Source organism: Pangasianodon hypophthalmus, chromosome 24 (assembly GCF_027358585.1).
Source record: "Pangasianodon hypophthalmus isolate fPanHyp1 chromosome 24, fPanHyp1.pri, whole genome shotgun sequence".
NCBI lineage: Eukaryota > Metazoa > Chordata > Actinopteri > Siluriformes > Pangasiidae > Pangasianodon > Pangasianodon hypophthalmus.
In genome coordinates this window covers 12,576,010-12,588,864 of record NC_069733.1, presented here as the reverse complement: position 1 = coordinate 12,588,864, position 12,855 = coordinate 12,576,010, and the positions used below count along the sequence as shown (strand labels likewise).

At 37.3% G+C, this 12,855-nt stretch overlaps 1 protein-coding gene across 7 annotated transcripts in view; it reads left to right on the top strand.

Moving 5' to 3' along the window:
* The window catches only part of wdfy3 (WD repeat and FYVE domain containing 3), an 86,639-nt gene extending 73,816 nt beyond the window's left edge, over positions 1–12,823 (top strand). For all 7 annotated transcript variants that reach the window (XM_026931124.3, XM_053228822.1, XM_026931120.3 and 4 more), the window contains 15 exons: positions 111–228; positions 330–436; positions 1,688–1,841; positions 1,934–2,025; positions 2,353–2,565; positions 3,423–3,570; positions 4,309–4,463; positions 5,146–5,304; positions 6,039–6,218; positions 6,408–6,590; positions 6,712–6,808; positions 6,989–7,318; positions 8,246–8,357; positions 9,398–9,595; positions 10,631–12,823. In XM_026931124.3, coding sequence (XP_026786925.3) covers positions 111–228; positions 330–436; positions 1,688–1,841; positions 1,934–2,025; positions 2,353–2,565; positions 3,423–3,570; positions 4,309–4,463; positions 5,146–5,304; positions 6,039–6,218; positions 6,408–6,590; positions 6,712–6,808; positions 6,989–7,318; positions 8,246–8,357; positions 9,398–9,595; positions 10,631–10,751 — 2,367 coding nt within the window. In that variant the 3' untranslated portion in view covers positions 10,752–12,823. The remainder of the gene's footprint in view (positions 1–110; positions 229–329; positions 437–1,687; positions 1,842–1,933; positions 2,026–2,352; positions 2,566–3,422; positions 3,571–4,308; positions 4,464–5,145; positions 5,305–6,038; positions 6,219–6,407; positions 6,591–6,711; positions 6,809–6,988; positions 7,319–8,245; positions 8,358–9,397; positions 9,596–10,630) is intronic.
* The last annotated feature ends 32 nt before the right edge of the window (positions 12,824–12,855 follow it).

Here is a 12,855-nt window from a genome sequence, read left to right as displayed (position 1 = left end):
TCAGTGATACCTTTGTAAATGATATTCCTGTAGGAATCGTGAAATTATCACAATGAGCCAAACTTACATGAGATTTTAATGTTTTCTGATTATCCATAATATGTACACAGGAACTGGACCTTAATAATCCAAAGACATTCCGTAACCTGTCCAAGCCCATGGGTGCTCAGACGGATGACCGGCTGATTCAGTACAAAAAGAGATTCAAAGACTGGGAGGATCCTAATGGTGGGTTCAGACAATAGAGGCATCTGTTAACTAGGGTTACACATTTGCTGGGCTCAGTGCTGAAAATGTCTGACTGGTGATTGTTGTGTGTTTTTGTTTAGGTGAGACCCCAGCGTATCATTACGGAACTCATTACTCCTCAGCCATGATCGTGGCATCTTATTTGGTGAGAATGGAGCCTTTCACACAGATCTTCCTCCGACTGCAGGTGAGTGAGGAGCATTTGCTTTGTGGTTCAGAGCCTCTCAAGCCTCTTCTAAAAGATCCTCAGTTCATTTATTGTATTAACTCATATCCTGCCTGTTTTGATCATTTTCAACAAATCATAGAGCTGTGTAAAATGTTGATTTTTTTTTTGATTTTTTTTTTAACATTTTCATTAACAAGCCATTTTATCTCTTCATCTTGTCCCATTTACTTGACTTTCTTAGGTTTCAGCTTATTTGTTTCTTTTAATATGTTTATCCTGTTTTATTTTGGTATCATACCACATAATGCTGCTGAATTATTGATTCTGATTAATTAATTAACAGCAACTCAAACAGTAGTGCCGTCTGTAATCCAAATAAAGGTTTATATTAATGTGCTTGTTCTAAAACATTATCGATTCAGTAGTACAACTTCCACATGGACTTATATGGTGGACACTCCACATAAATGGATTAAAAAAGCATGTAATCATTGATATGCACAGTTTTCTGTGAGGAGACATTCACTTAGCATTTTTGCAATGTCAGGGCTTTGTAACAGTCAGAGGTAAAATTTTCAGACACAGGAAGGTCTTCAGGATTGAGGTGACATGACAAGCTGCATTTTATTAGCTTCAAGAGAGATGAAAGGCTGGTGAAGGAATAACACCTTATAACTATTTTAACATAAATGATAGCAGAAACTTGTTTCAAGGAAGTTCCACAACATTAAACATAGCTATAAACGATGAAAAATGCTTATCATTGGAACAACGATGTGGTATAAGAGCAATAAAATAATTCAGGGTGTCCTTTCATAGAAAATAAACTTCAGGGTCACACCAGTCCCTCATTGGTTATTTTCCTATAACAGCACATCCCAAAGTGTTTTAGTCCTTACTATTCACTGTTATAATTATGTAGTTTACATATTTTTGGGTTATTAGACTGCAGAAATGAAGTAATTTAACACATCCAGTTGCACTCATTAAGGAAGATCTAGTGCACTCTGCAGGTAGTTTAAGGAACAACTTTGAGACAAACTGTGTGCACAATAACAGCATCTTCCATTCACTCAGGAAATATTTACATTGCATTGTTTTTCTCACAGTCATGTCATTCAAAGAGAGTAAACAGTCATAAATCAGGACGCCTTCAGGCTGCTTGACAGATTTTTGTGAATAGAGGAGTCTGTATGTCACTTTATAACCAGTGGCTTGTTTCTGCCCTTTTTTATATTTGTTTCCACTTGTTCTTTTTCCTCTTTGTAGGGGGGCCACTTTGATCTGGCTGATCGGATGTTCCACAGCGTGCGCGAAGCCTGGCTTTCTGCCTCCAAACACAACATGGCCGATGTCAAGGAGCTCATACCAGAGTTCTTCTACCTCCCCGAATTCCTGCTCAACTCCAATAACTTTGACTTAGGTAGCAAACAATCTTTGCTAAGTTGCTAAGCTCATTTGGGTGTGCACGGAGGTTAACGTGACATTGTGTGGATTGTTCTTGTTGTGATACAGGAAGTAAACAGAACGGCACTAGACTGGGAGACGTGATCTTGCCTCCATGGGCCAAAGGAGATCCAAGAGAGTTCATCAGGGTTCACAGACAGGTGAAAAACATCCCTTCACCTTCATCACATAATCACTTCATCACAGCACCAACACTAATATGTACAAATAATTTACATTACACTATGCTACAGTTATGAATTGAATAGGATCCTGCTATGTTCATATATGCAGAGCGGTAACAACAACAACAAAAAATAGTAACAGACGGCTATATAACTAAAGCAGAAACACATACATTCATGTAATTTGGAAAATCTGCCCAAAAAGTAATCTAATAGTTTGTAAAATGTTAGCAACAAACAGTTGAAGACATAAATGAAGACATTTATATTTGTATTTATATTTCTGCTCCTGTGTCTTGCCAGGCGTTAGAGTGCGACTATGTCAGTGCCCACCTGCATGAATGGATTGACCTCATATTCGGCTACAAACAGCAGGGCCCTCCAGCAGTGGAGGCTGTAAACGTGTTCCACCATCTCTTCTATGAGGGCCAAGTGGACATCTACAACATCAACGACCCTCTGAAAGAGACGGCCACCATCGGCTTCATCAACAACTTCGGCCAGATCCCCAAGCAGGTGCTTGACCAACGGATTGGAGCACAAAAATAAAAACCCACAAACCCTGCTCTGTCTTTTCTTCAGAGTTTTTATAAGTCTGCTTTAATACTTTAATACTAGGTGGTTTTTTCATTAATATTCAGACATAATTCTAGGGTAAGCGGCCACAAGAAATGCTTTTGGTCACAGCAGACCATTTCCAAAAGTTAAAAAGGGTTATTTTGTGTCCAGGTCACAGCTCAAGAAGCAAGGACAGTGCTGGTATTGACAAAAGTCTTGTTAGTGAGCAAATATGAGGAGCTTAATGATACATTCACTAAGAGATATTTCAGTCTGTATACAGTGGTCTAGGTACTGTGCCCAAATTTTCATTCACACTGCCTCCTCTTCATCGTAGGTAGACTCAATTTTGAAAAATAAATCTTATCTTTTACTATAATTAATAACAGTATTTCCCCCCTATTTAGCTTTCAGATTCAAATTGCATTGTGGGATTGATTTATTATAGTTGCAAGAGCTATTTGCATCAAGCAGATAATGCAAATGGTGTCTTTCGGTTTGTTTAAATGTTGATCGATATGAACTAGCAACAAGACATGGACTAGTAATGCAGAAGCGCTTCCTCGGCTTGCTTTATTTTTCCCAAATATTCTATTTGAATAATAATCTCATTATTTTGAACATGTCACTCGAAGCTCAACTTTGCAGATTGTTTATCGAAAAACAATGACAGATTTATCACTGATAACTGGTGTGGCGTCGCATGTTTACAGTAAATGTGTAACATGTTATCAACAGCACAGATTAATTAGACACATAATGCTGTTATTTTACTTTTGAATTTCTAAAGTGTGCATATGTGGATTTTATTGCAGCTGTTTAAGAAGCCTCATCCCCCTAAGCGCGTACGCAGCAAGTCGAACGGCGAGATCCCCAGCATGGCCGCGTCCATTAACTCCACTGCAGACAAGATCTTCTTCCACCATCTAGACAACCTGCGGCCTTCTCTCGCTCCTGTTAAAGGTACTGTGGGAAGTCCCAAAGAGTAATCAATATACCTACAGAATTACTTCAGACTTTATTGAAAGAATAGTTTATTTGGGAAAAAAAAATGACGATGTCTTGCAGTGAATGAGAGATAATGAGCAGTTAGAAAATCACATTAAAGAAATATTGAAAAATCATTAACACATACTAGCACAAAACAGCATTATGCAAATGAGATTATTTCCTATCTCACCCCAGACAGCTGTTTTAAGTTTTTAAAATGTTTTAATCCTGTTTATCTACAAAAGACATTCGCATATACACAGTACTGTGCAAAAGTCTAAGACACCTTTTTCAATACAAATTTTGTCTTAAATGATTATTTTAAGGCAATTATTGAGTCAATAAAAAAAAAAAATTTGATTCCAATCATTACTTTTCCAACAAAAAATTAAACATTACAGGAAAATGTATTTTTTGTACAAATGTTTAATTTCATTATTTTTGAAGACAACTTTATAGCATTTCTTTGTATCTGTCCAAGACTGCACAGTACTGTGTGTGTTTGTGTGTTTATATAAATGTGTTTTGTAGATTTGGCATGGCTTTTTTTGTATCTGACTTAACAGGATGTCAGTAAACTCTCTCTCTCTCTCCCTCTCTCTCCCTCTCCCTCTCTCTCTCTCTCTTTCTCTCTAACTCTGTGTGTGTGTGTGTGTGTGTGTGTGTGTGTGTGTGTGTGTGTGTGTGTGTGTGTGTGTGTGTGTGTTGCAGAGCTGAAGGAGCCTGTGGGTCAGATAGTATGCACTGATAAGGGCATTCTGGCTGTAGAGCAGAACAAAGTGCTGGTTCCTCCTGCCTGGAATAAGACATTTGCCTGGGGCTATGCAGACCTCAGCTGCCGGCTGGCCAACTACGAGTCTGACAAGGTCAGCAACTTTCCCACTCTGTAAATCTTCAGCCTGCAGTGCACAGTGTGGGGCAAATACAGATCTAAATTTTTGTGTTGGAGAAAAATGGTCATTAGGAGAATCCTCAGAATTACAGATGTGAGCATTAATCTGTTACTCTGTGTAAGTTAGGTTGGAACAGTATGAAAAATTCACATAGGGAATAGAAACATTATCGTGTCGGTTACTACCTTCCCACCAAATAAGAGAAGAAACAAATGCATTTCCTGTTCAGCAAGAAAAACGCTAAAACACTACCATGACTGAATCCATTTTCCTCTGTTCATATAACGTCGGATCAGACACACCCTTAGTTAGAGGCTACAGCTTGGAAATCTCATATTATTTCCAAGTAGCTTACGTTTTTCTTCATATTTCTCAGTTATTTCAAATAACACCACTTCATATGCTGTCCCTAAACTTGACGCCTTGGGTTGAGACATTACTGCTGGCTTCCAAATAAGGAAAAAAATGTTAATAAATCAGTAATGTGTTCTGCATTTCACTCTAGAACTAACAGTGCCCCCTAGTGTCCATATTTTAGTTCAGTTTATTTACTCATCCTGAGTAGCTTATGTTTCTTATGACTTCTTGATTTTGACTTTCTTCTCGTTCTTTGTGTGATCTGTTTTGTGTAACTGATCCACTTGACTTTTTGCAGGCTGTGATTGTGTACGAGTGTCTGTCCGAATGGGCTCAGATCTTATGTGCTATCTGTCCAAACCCCAAACTGGTGATTACTGGTGGCACAAGCACAGCTATCTGCGTTTGGGAGACGAGTCCTTCCAAAGAAAAGGCCAAAACCCTCACACTCAAACAGGTGAATGAACACAAGTTGTTACAACTGGATTAATTAATTGGATTAATTGGACAAAAAAAAAAAAGATTTGTCCAACATAATGATTAATTCCATTAACAACATTATATATTTAAAAAAAAAGAACATATTAGTGATGTTTGGGTTGTGTGAATCTGACAGAAACAAGTTTCTGAATAATTTAAACAAAAATTATTTGATTATTTTATCTCTTGTCACATAACCTCCATGCTTTATATACACACACAAATTAGGATGTATTGAATGTTTGAAATTTTGCACATGTATTGTGATATATAAGGGTTAAATTACAATATAACCCATGAATTTGTATACTGTATTGCCAAAAGTATGGGGACATCTGACCATCACAACCATCCTATTCCAAAACCACTGGCATTAATATGGAGTTGCTCCTCTCTTTGCTGTTATAATTTTCACTCTTAAAATAAAATAATTTTCACTCTTCACCTTGGCAAACCATGTCTTCATGGACCTGGCTATGTGAACAGGGGCATTTGTTATGCTGGAAGAGGTTTGTGCCTTTTAGTTCCAGTGAAGGGAAATTGTAATACTACAGCATAAAAAGACATTCTATACAATTGTGTGCTTCCAGTAAAAGTTTGTGGCAACAGTTTTGGGAAGGAACACACATGGGTGTGATGGTCAGGTGTCCAAAAACCTTTGGCCATATGGTGTATGTTTACAGTGAAATGACTGAGACTTGTTTATTCCAGGCTCTGCTGGGACACACAGACGCTGTGACGTGTTTGACGGCGTCCTCTGCCTATCACATTGTAGTGAGTGGCTCTCGGGACCGAACCTGCATCATCTGGGACCTGAATAAACTGTCGTTTGTCACACAGCTGAGAGGACACCGTGCTCCAGTGTCTGCGCTCTGTATAAATGAGCTCACTGTGAGTTTGATCCAACACTTTTATAACAGTGTAATAAGAGCTGGCCTACTGTCTATTCTAGCCATTTAATCAAATCTCACACTGATTGGTTCCTACACAAAATGTATTCTGACTGGGGGTTTATGACAACAAACATAAAGATGTCTGACACTGTAAACTATTTTAAATTCTTAATCCTTTATTACACAGGGAGATATTGTGTCCTGTGCTGGAACATACATCCACATATGGAGCATTAATGGCAACCCCATCGCTAGTGCCAACACATTCACCGGGCGCAGCCAGCAGATCCTGTGCTGCTGTGTGTCTGAGATGAACGAATGGGACACACAGAACGTCATCATCACAGGACACTCAGACGGTGTCGTCAGGGTAACCACCTTCTGTCATCCCATAATTAAGTGCATTGCTGTTATTCTTTCCATTTCTGTGCATTTGTCTAGAATAGATGTGAAGATAAGGTGAGACTTTACTAAATGGGTTTGTCTTGTAGTTCTGGAGAATGGAGTTCCTGCAAGTCCCAGAAACCCCTGCACCCGAGCCAGTCGAGCCTCCAGAGGTTCCAGACTGCTGTTCAGAGGAGAAAATCGGTAACGCACTCCTATCCACCAATATAGTGTGGTAGATTTTGTTAGAATTAATTAGGGCTAGGCAATAGGACAATGTGATATCGGTATTATGAGAAATGAATTCACAAGTGAAGCGTCATCAGCATTCTCATTACTAGCTTCACTCTCCTTTACTTTATTACTCGTTTGTGTGTCTTCCAGATGGGCGTGAAGCTGCAGACGAGGACAGCAGCGAATCAGAAGCCGAGGAGGCCGGTGTGAGTCAGGAATGTAAAACACAGGCACCAAACAGTCAGCCTGGGAGTGGCTCTCACAGGCCCAAGCCTCCACGCACCAGCTTGGAGGACTCGGGTCGTTGGTCTGACTCACTCAGCGTCGATGAGAAGGACGGGTTTGTGTTCGTGAACTACTCGGAGGGCCAAGCCAGGCCTGCCAATCCACCCACTAACCCCCACACCAACCCGCAATCCATGCCACAGCCCCTGCAGCCCAGCAACATGGAGCCACGACCCTACAACAAACTCAGAGCGGGTATGAAAATGCATTTCACATTAAAAGGATACTCCAGCATTTTTCATCCTATACACTGAATCTGCAGTGTGATTACCATCAGGAAGAATTGAATATACTGAAAAGAGAAAAAAAAAAACAATAGAAAAGCCTTGGACTCAAAACTATCTATCTATCTATCTATCTATCTATCTATCTATCTATATGAGTTTGTGTGTGTATATATATATATATATATATATATATATATATATATATATATATATATATATATATAAAATGTATATTTCTGTTTGAATTCACATAAGGTTGTTACATTAAATAACAACCTATATAAAATTTTATATATATTTATATATATATATATATATATATATATATATATATATATATTATATTATATTTATTTATTTATATATTTAAATAGCAACCTATATAAAATTATATATATATATATAATATATATAATTCAAATATATGTGAATTCAAACAGAAATCTTGGAATGAGACTGATCTGTGAGAGTGTCTTACCAAGCTGGTGCAGTAAAAAGTATGATGGCAGTGTGCTTCATAGGATTTACTTAAGTCCTGTAGCATATATCGTTAGCACTATCAGTTTCACATATGGCTTTTTTTACATAAAATTCCCCCAAGTACTAAACCTAAGCTGTTCAGTGATAAATAAATGGTACAACATGATCTCACTCTCAGAAGTGTCATTCCTTTTAGACATGTAATAAAAAACTCAGTTTTAACCATGCACCTTTTTCATGCAGCTACTTCCAGATTGGTGTGTAGTATTACAGTGGAATACACAGTATTCTTCAAGCTGACAGACTTCATTCTTTGTGGACGTAGCATGTCTCACCCCTAATGGTTGTGGGTGTGAGGCTGGCAGATCTCATAGCTGAGCTCTTGTTGCTGATTGTGTTTTTTCCCCCTGTGCAGGCTACAGATGGGAGAGACAGCTGGTGTTCCGGAGTAAACTCACCATGCACACAGCTTTTGACCGCAAGGACAATGCTCAGCCAGCTGAAATCACAGCCCTCACCATCTCAAAGTAAGCTCTGCTTGTTTCTGAATGTGTTAAAGATAAAAAGAAATATATATATATATATATATATATATATATATATATATATATATATATATATATATATATATATAATCATAGAAAAGACACTTCAAAAGATCTTGGAAAAGGTTTACCTGTGGCTTCAGAGCAATAACCTAGAAGACAAGTATATTGGTGATGTCACATATAACTAACAGCAATATTGACATTTTGCCACATTACAGCAGTTAGAATGTACTTGAAACATTTTTAGTAATTTTTCTTAATCTCGTTAAAGTATAACCAGGCAAACACAGAATAGGCAAAATTGCTAGGACCAGCATAAATACAGGGTGTCCCAAAAGTCTCCATACATAGGGGACTATGAATGCCAGCACCACGTCATTGTGCCTTCATCAGTGGCTGTTCGTGGATGTCCACTTCTCGGTTGGTCTGCAGCACATCCAGTCTTTTTGAATTTGTTAATAAGTTTGGCAACAGTGTCGTGTGTTTTATATATATATATATATATATATATATACATTTTGCTAAAAAGTGTTAATTTCCCCTATGAATGGAGACTTTTGGGACTCCCGGTAGTGAATATTGTTATTACATTTGAGCACCTACTTTTTAAAGGTCATGTTGTCATCATGTGGTGCAAATCTTATCATTATTATTGGCAAAACTACAAAAAAAAAAAAAAAAAAAAACTTGTATAACTGAAAACATTGATGGACACATTCCCACACAGCTGTTTGTGTAAATATGAGCAGAGTGTGATAACACCAGTTCAGTCACCTTGACTTTACAAATTATTAAATTTCATGACCCGGATGACAGAAAACATTCATCACCTTCTTGTTTTTCACACTTTTCACTCATTTGTGACCACTAAAGTATGTGCGTGCATGCGCTTGCCTGTGTGTGTGTGTGTGTGTGTGTGTGCACGTGCAAGTGTGTGGATGAATCTAGACAGACTCCAGACAGGTTTTTGCCGTTGTGTTGGATCATGTGATTATATAACATTCCTGTGCTATCCTCAGAGACCACAGTAAGGTGGTGGTGGGCGATGGGCGTGGCCGCGTCTTCAGCTGGTCGGTGAGTGAACAGCCGGGACGCTCTGCCGCCGATCACTGGGTGAAAGACGAGCAGGTGGAGGGCTGTTCAGCGTGTGCTGTGCGCTTCTCACTCACCGAGAGACGCCACCACTGCAGGAACTGCGGCCAGCTCTTCTGCCAGAAGTAAGATCACTTTGTATAATACCTAAGGGAAACGTAGCATCAGATACTGGATTGAGATCAGGTTAGCAAAAGTAAATATTATGGACTGGGCTCACTATATAATGTTGAAAATGTCAATACTTAGAAAAAAAAAAAATTTTTTTTATGAATCAATAATAAATACACTTTAATGGTATTTTATCAGGTAGACCTACCACATCATGTGTGATGGCCTGCAAAAACCCTTGACATGGTCAAATTTTGATATTTTCTACTATATATATATATACACATAGTTCTAAAAGCTAAAGATTTGACTGAAATACGTTGCTGTTTTGCATGTATCTCAACTAGAAGTAAAGTTATATAATTTTAAAATGTGTGGTTACTCCCAAAAATGAAAAATTGCATTTAAAGATTCCATCTCTGACAATTGTCCGAACATTTCCACATCATTTTTCTTAACTATTCTTTTTCTGGCTTCTTAAAGTTGAAGTGTCAAAGTATGTTATAGGCAGAAAAAACAAATATGTCCAAAACCAGATTGTTCATTATTTTTGGCAGCTTACCAGAATTCGCCGGAGCGACATCCGACAGGGTTTCACAGAGCGCCACACAATTACTGACTTTATTCCAGCTCTCATGCAGTTCGTTAGCTTCACTCAGAAAGGCACCACCATGGAACCAGATATAATGTGGGTGGTGGACTGTTTGCAGCACAGCAGTGACAGTGACATGGTAGTGTGTGTAGTGCTGGTACAAGTGTATCAAAGACAGCAGCATTGTTGCAGTTTAGAAACACTGGCAAGAAAAAAAGGAGTAGAGAATGAGTAACACATTGGGAAAATGAGCTCTAGTCTACAAGTTAACTATAACTATAACTTATGTATCTAACTATACGCATTGGATGTTTTGGGTAAAAACCCAAAATATTTAGATTATTTATTTCCATTTGCAGCATTATTATTATTATTATTATTATTATTATTATTATTATTTACAATTAACAGTGGATGTGTTATATATGTGATAACGCTCTCTCTTCGGCTCTTGTAGGTGCAGTCGCTTCCAGTCCGAGATCAAGCGGTTGAAGATATCCTCTCCCGTTCGTGTGTGTCAGAACTGTTACTACAACCTGCAGCATGAGCGGGCCTCAGAGGAAGGGTCCAAAAACTAAAAGCATCACCCATCACTCAAATACTCCCACTGACCTGTACCTTCCTTTACAGAACTTACTTGACCACAAATCACGGACTTAGGCTAAAATCAAATCACTAATGTTCCTTATTTCAGATCACTGGTAGTCATTTTTCTTGTCAACGTTAGCATTTTCCATAAACTGCTAAACATTTTAGATTTTAGGAACAAAAACTTGTGCAAAACAAGATGAAGTTTGTTAATATTGTAAATAGCAAAATGGCCTTTTTAACTAGAACTGAAAAGTCATTATTAAGAGAGAAAGAAGAAAACATTTTGCCTGTAACATAGCATTATAACATACCACTCCTGACTTTAAAACTACTAAAAAAAACTAAAGCAGTTATGTGTAGTCGGTGTCATGAGGCACAGCATCCCGGCGGGAATAATATCGGGGACTATGAATGTTAATAATAAATGTTTGTGGGTTGGCATTATTACCGTGTCTAGTTATGCAAATAATTTTGTTTACAATGTGTTAACGTTGATGTGTTGCCCACAGTATCAAAGCCGCTGCCAGTAGTTCATAGAAATAGTGTTTTTTTGTCTTTTTTTTTTTTGTTGTTGCCAAATTGCCTTTAATACTTTTAACATATTTATGAACAAAAGGACATTTTGTTATTTTTGAATCCCACACATGCCTTCTTTAGAATTCCCAGCTATTTAATGTAATCTTAATTTCATAACATATCATGATATGTTTATATGAAATGCACATCTGGAACTTTACACTATTTCATTATTGTTTTTTGGAAATGGAGGCTAATGGGGGATATTTACATTTAACATTGTCTTGTTCACTACTAAATGTGATATGAGCTAGCTTTAATATTTCTCTCCGACACTAATGCAACTCTGAGAAAATCAACTTTGAAAATGACATTTTAAATATCAACGTCACTGACGACTTCTTTTTAAAATATGCCAGAAGAACTGTAACTCTCCCGTTTGCTTGATGTGTTTGAGGAATAACTTGTGTGCCTCAGTCTTGGAACATTTCAAGACTGTACCAGAGAATTCAGTGTTTTATTGTTAGAAAGGGATTTGACCTTTTGTTGTTGAAAAACTGGAATCGTGTTTTCATAATACATGAAATGATGACATTATATGAGACTTTATATTTTCTTTAATATCTGTTGTATTTCTTCAGTGGTACTGTGGGCAATACTGCATTGAAAGTGCTGCTTTGATAATTAGGAAGAGACGTATTTTCTTTTTCTTTTAAAAATTAGAAACAAATCACTTTAAAGCAAGAAATATTACGTGTGCACATGTCCTTTATTCATATTCTTCCCCATACATTGCCATACAGTTGAATCTGCACTCATTATGATAAGAATTATGATTACTGTAAATTAGTGTGCAATCATAACATCAAAACTCAAAGGCCAGATGGCTATATCAATTATTTTCGCACCTTTACATGTACAAAAAAAAAAGAATGATTATGGTTTTATCAATGCATTTTTATGTTGTATGCTATCATTTTAAAGTGGTTTGTTCCTTTACAGCAAGATGAACTGTACAAAGTATTTATGCAATTATAATGTTTCCTTTTTTATGATTATTGTACATTTTTCAGCAAGTTGGGTTACTTGTTGCATGTCTAACACAGCTGACTTTCTGTGTCAGTGCATTGTACATGTTTGGCATTATAACTTTTTTTTTCATAATTTCTATGGCATTATTAAATGATTTGATTATAAAGCCCTGAGAGATGTGTATAGACTAGACTGATATGCTGAAACACTCTGGGTTGACTTTTGTACTCCATGTATGAAAATTAAGGCCTGATCAAAAAAAAAAATCAAAAACAAAAAAAGACAAATGGGTTCCTTTTTTTTTTGGTGGTCTTGTGTTAGACTACATTACTACAGTATCTGGTGTGCAATCTGTGGTAGCTGAATGTTCATTGTGCATTTGTGTTTAAGTACAACTACATGCCCTCCTCCTTCCTTGTAGAGTAACCCTGAACTGTACTGTTACTATAATGCAATAGATCTGGTACTCATATTTTTAATTTAATTTCAATTAAATCCTCGCTGTTTACCACCAGGAGTGTTTTAATGTATTTTCGGTCGTGA